The sequence below is a fragment of the Coregonus lavaretus genome (assembly GCF_964263955.1).
Source record: "Coregonus lavaretus genome assembly, chromosome: 6".
Classification (NCBI taxonomy): domain Eukaryota; kingdom Metazoa; phylum Chordata; class Actinopteri; order Salmoniformes; family Salmonidae; genus Coregonus; species Coregonus lavaretus.
This window is the reverse complement of record NC_139993.1, coordinates 55,183,430-55,188,736: the sequence shown is the minus strand read 5'-3', so window position 1 is coordinate 55,188,736 and position 5,307 is coordinate 55,183,430. Positions and strand designations below refer to the sequence as shown.

Here is a 5,307-nt window from a genome sequence, read left to right as displayed (position 1 = left end):
CTTGTGTCTCCCGAGTGGCGGAGTGGTCTAAGGCACTGCATCGCAGTGCTAGTTGTGCCACTAGAGATCCTGGTTCGTATCCAGGCTCTGTTGTAGCCAGCCGCGACCGGGAGACCCATGGGGCGGCGCACAATTGGCCCAGCGTCGTCCAGGATAGGGGAGGGAACAGCCGGCAGGGATGTAGCTCAGTTGGTAGAGCATGGCGTTTGCAACGCCAGGGTTGTGGGTTTGATTCCCACGGGGGGCCAGTATATAAAATATTAAAATAATGTATGCACTCACTAACTGTAAGTCGCTCTGGATAAGAGCGTCTGCTAAATGACTAAAATGTAAACATAACAAGTACATATAACATCTGAAACCAGGGTATGTACAGTATATCTTGTATATAATAAATTATTATATTTAATGAAATGTTTGTCTGGCTAATATCTATGGAGTCTATTTTACTGGGTTGGTGTCGGTAGGTATTGTCTTAGCTGTATCAAGGTCACTACCTACCTCTTTACCTCAGAAGTGTACGAGCAGGGTAATCATTATTCCATCCAGTTTTCAACTTCACTCACATTACACATCTTAGAATCTGTGGTGAGGTTGTTGTGAGGTTGTATTGTAAGGTTGTTAGACAACCTCACCACAGCTACTAAGATGTGTAATATGAATTTGAACCCAGGACCTCTGCCTTGCTAGCACACGTGACTGACCTCCTGAAGAGTCTTACCAGTCCTGCCACATGAAAAGCTAACTAATCTATGGCGCAAGTGGGGACACAGGCTGAGGAATAAGTTACACACATCCCCATGTGCTACACTTCTGAATGGGGTAGTGGATTTAAATTGGTCCAACTCAGGCCAGTTAAGTACCATTGCTTATATGTGAATTATAATTAGTTGTGAGTTTTTAATACATTTTATATAATCTTTAAATATCAAACAACTGAAATGGAATACAAAAAATGAGGAGTAGTAGTACTGTGAGTATTACAAACATTTATTCAAAAAGTGAGAGATACATGTGATAGAAAGTGATGGACCATGGGAAACGTTTGAACGGTTCTTCATATTGACTTATTGGCTAGGCTCACAGCTGGCTTATTTGCACTTGGTGACATCCTCATACTTGCACATTGTACAGACAAACCAGCCATGTTAGTTACTTGCTGTTATAAACTATCAATAAAAATTATACTTTCCTCAGATGCACAAATACACCAAACGTCTCAAGGACAGTAGTGTCTAGGTTCTCCTTGGCACTTAATTGGTAATTTAACAATTAAAGTAATTGTCCACGTCTCCCATCTCCACAACCACAGTCTTCAGCTGGGAGTAGTACTCGATGGTCACCTGGCCGTTCTCCCTGCCAAAACCTGCGGAGAAAGAGAAGAGATCAATGAGAACCATATAGGACACATCCCTCTAATGAGGAATATGTCATGTCTTGTTATCCCTGTCTGTCTTGCATGTCTGCCCTCTTGCTTTCTATTTCTGTTGTTATTCCTTCATTTTGTATTACCATTATGGCACTGTTACAACAAAGTCAGATTATTATTCCTTCATTTCATATTACCGTTATGGCATTGTTACAACATCAGATCTGCTGCCATATTTGAACTGATAATATTTGTGAAATACTGTTTGTGTCCATTTCAGCCATCTATTTTCCTATTGGTTCCTAAGTAGGGTCCTGACAAACCTTAATTACATTGAATGGGTTATTATTATTATTATTATTATTATTATTATTATTATTATTATTATTATTATTATTATTATTATTATTATTATTATTATTATCATGCCATCCCACCAGACTGCTTGTACCCTCCGAAGGGCACCTCCACAGGGCTGATATTGTAGTTGTTGATGAAGCAGGTTCCAGCCTGCAGGTTCTCAGCCACCCGGTGGGCCCGGGATATATCCCTACAGGGAGCCAAGAACAGGAAGAGAGACTCAGTGTACTAGACTAGTTAGTGGTTCTAGGTCTCCATCTCAATTTCCGCTATTCCTTGCATCTTATTTCCTCGCCTCCTCAACCTAATTGAAGGAAAAAGGAGAGGATGCAAGGCATAGAGGAAAGATTATTGGAGAAGGTTAAATGTGTATGGGTCTGGTACCTGGTGAAGACTCCAGAGGCCAGGCCGAAGGTAGTGTTGTTGGCCCTCTTCAGCACTTCCTCTTCTGTGTCAAAGGGCATCACTGACATTACAGGCCCAAAGATCTCCACCTTCACACAAGTCATGTTGTCTCTGCAGTTGTCTATGTTGGAATACATGGATGTGGAGTTACAGTCAATGTGGAGTTAAATATAAAGTTACATACAAAATGTGGAGTTACAGTCATAGCTCCAAATATAGACTGGACAGTCACTACCAGAGTATGTGAGCAGAGTGGAGCGGTCCAAAATCCCGCTCATCGCTCACGGCGCACCACGTCCTTTACAACCCACTCTGCTAAAAGCTGCTCCTTGCTCACAAGAAAAAAACTGCCGCTCCAAATTCGCTCCATTTAACCAACACCCATCCATTTCTGTGACTGCCTGGACCTACCATTTGGTTTTGAAGTATTGAAACCAAACCATATGATTTGAATGAAAAGTATTTCAATAAACATGACTATAAGAAGCGCTCATCATTTCAAATAGGCTACATGTCATATTAAAGAGCATATAAACACTCTATATAGGTCAGGAGCCAGACGGGTAGCCTAAGAAAATTCATTATTTAGGCTATATTATTAGCCTATTATTATGTGTTCGGATTTTGTTCAGATCTGGCTGACCACTTCAGGAGTTGGTCAGGGACACATTGTGTGCGGATTTCACGTCAGTCTGGATGCAATCAGGCTACTGAAAGCGCATACAGTGGGTGATATCAGCAGCACTGCACCCACAAGTCTCCAGAAAACATGTTTTTAGGGAGCGAGAGGCACCTTTTCATGGAGGAAATACCTTCCTAGCATGTGAGGAACATGTTTTCTGGCCTCATAAATGCTAGCCAGTCAGCTAGCCAGGTAACCCTTTTGCAATCCCTTTAGCTTTGCATGCTAGCTTGCTGCCTGACTCATGACGGACTCAAATGAACCAAGCTTCTCTTGTGGGTGGAGTTCGATGAAGTCGCTGATGGCAGAAGTCTATACATACCAGCAGACAACACCTGAGGAGCTACAAACAAGGGAACACCTTTTCTGCGCTTGATCGTTTGAGATCCACATATCCATAATTAGTTGTTTAATACCACTCCTGATCCGGGACTCAAATTGTCTATTTGCACTTCAAGGAAAACACTGTCACTACTGCTCAGGTAAACTGTCACTCTCAGCATTCTCTTAATCTGTTAGAGTTTCTAGGCTATAGCCTACTATTCGGGATGTAGACTATGTTGTATAGGTTTACCGGCTGATTGAGTGTAGCCTACCGGCAATACCATTTTCCCCAAAGGAATAAAGTTTAGATCAGCCCGCATATCGATGCTGGCTTGCAGTAACCTACTATTCGAACAAGTGGCAACTTTCCATACACGTTTAGGTCTAGTTAGGACTAATTGTCCGCGAATAAAACCCACTGACTCCCGATCCATTTACAGGAATGCATCCTAGTCCATCTACTATCCAGTTCGTTCTCACCTCAGTGTCAGCAGTCTTGAACCGGGTGCGAGGATGCTGTGGCCATTATTGGAGACGTTACACTTCAGGTAAGTAGATGGGCAGCAGGCCAAAACTGGACAATTCTATGATTTTTGACTCTTCAATTTGGCATTAATTTGTTCTACATCTGTTTTCAGAAGAGGATACGTTATCTCTTCCTGTAAAAGAAACCCAACCAGCACCTCTCTCCAGCTCTGTGAGACCCTGGGTTTTGGATGTTCATCATGGCCTGGCCCTGGCATATGGGGATTCCAATGAGCTGCACTGAAGAGAAAATGTGAAAGGCTCTTCTCTACTCCGTTTGCATTCTTTTTTATACATTTACATTTTAGTCATTTAGCAGACGCTCTTATCCAGAGTGACTTACAGTTAGTGAGTGCATACATTATTTTTTTCATACTGCCCCCCCGTGGGAATCGAACCCACAACCCTGGCGTTACAAACGCCATGCTCTACCAACTGAGCTACATCCCTGCCGGCCATTCCCTCCCCTACCCTGGACGACGCTGGGCCGGCTACGACAGAGCCTGGATTTGAACCAGGATCTCTAGTGGCACAGCTAGCACTGCGATGCAGTGCCTTAGACCACTGCGCCACTTAGACCACTTATACCCCCTGCTTGGCCTGTTCTTAGCCTGGTAGATGATCGGTCTGTTTCAGCCAGATCCTGTTTAGCTCATGCCAAACAAGAGGGCATGTCTGCCCTCTTATGTCTCCCGAGTGGCGCAGTGGTCTAAGGCACTGCATCGCAGTGCTAGCTGTGCCACTAGAGATCCTGGTTCGTATCCAGGCTCTGTCGTAGCCAGCCGTGACCGGGAGACCCATGGGGCGGCGCACAATTGGCCCAGCGTCGTCCAGGATAGGGGAGGGAAATATCCGGCAGGGATGTAGCTCAGTTGGTAGAGCATGGCGTTTGCAACGCCAGGGTTGTGGCTTCAATTCCCATGGGGGGCCAGTATATAAAAATAATGTATGCACTCACTAACTGTAAGTCGCTCTGGATAAGAGCGTCTGCTAAATGACTAAAATGTAAACATAAAAAGTACATATAACATCTGAAACCAGGGTATGTACAGTATATCTTGTATATAATAAATTATATTTAATTAAATGTTTGTCTGGCTAATATCTATGGAGTCTATTTTACTGGGTTGGTGTCGGTAGGTATTGTCTTAGCTGTATCAAGGTCACTACCTACCTCTTTACCTCAAAAGTGTACGAGCAGGGTAATCATTATTCCATCCAGTTTTCAACTTCACTCACATTACACATCTTAGAATCTGTGGTGAGGTTGTTGTGAGGTTGTATTGTAAGGTTGTTAGACAACCTCACCACAGCTACTAAGATGTGTAATATGAATTTGAACCCAGCACCTCTGCCTTGCTAGCACACGTGACTGACCTCCCGAAGAGTCTTACCAGTCCTGCCACATGAAAAGCTAACTAATCTATGGCGCAAGTGGGGACACAGGCTGAGGAATAAGTTACACACATCCCCATGTGCTACACTTCTGAATGGGGTAGTGGATTTAAATTGGTCCAACTCAGGCCAGTTAAGTACCATTGCTTATATGTGAATTATAATTAGTTGTGAGTTTTTAATACATTTTATATAATCTTTAAATATCAAACAACTGAAATGGAATACAAAACATGAGGAGTAGTAG

General features: G+C 43.2%; 1 protein-coding gene across 1 annotated transcript; it reads right to left on the bottom strand.

Moving 5' to 3' along the window:
• Window positions 1-969: 969 nt before the first annotated feature.
• LOC311130781 (4-trimethylaminobutyraldehyde dehydrogenase-like) lies at window positions 970-3,629 on the bottom strand. The gene is made up of 3 exons (XM_084163579.1): window positions 2,114-3,629; window positions 1,807-1,919; window positions 970-1,366 (listed from the first exon to the last, which is right to left on the bottom strand). Exons 1-3 carry the CDS (start codon window positions 2,269-2,271, stop codon window positions 1,266-1,268), a joined length of 372 nt encoding a protein of 123 aa, XP_084019705.1. The 5' UTR covers window positions 2,272-3,629; the 3' UTR covers window positions 970-1,265.
• Between the last annotated feature and the right edge of the window lie 1,678 nt (window positions 3,630-5,307).

What these genes read in the sequence shown, in the direction of transcription:
- LOC311130781 (XM_084163579.1), bottom strand. Translation starts at nt 2,271, where the DNA reads ATGTATTCCAACATAGACAACTGCAGAGACAACATGACTTGTGTGAAG. An exon ending in GCCTCTGGAGTCTTCACCAG is followed by an intron (nt 1,920 to 2,113) that starts GTACCAGACCCA and finishes GGCTCCCTGTAG; the next exon opens with GGATATATCCCGGGCCCACC. An exon ending in CGGAGGGTACAAGCAGTCTG is followed by an intron (nt 1,367 to 1,806) that starts GTGGGATGGCAT and finishes CTTTCTCCGCAG; the next exon opens with GTTTTGGCAGGGAGAACGGC.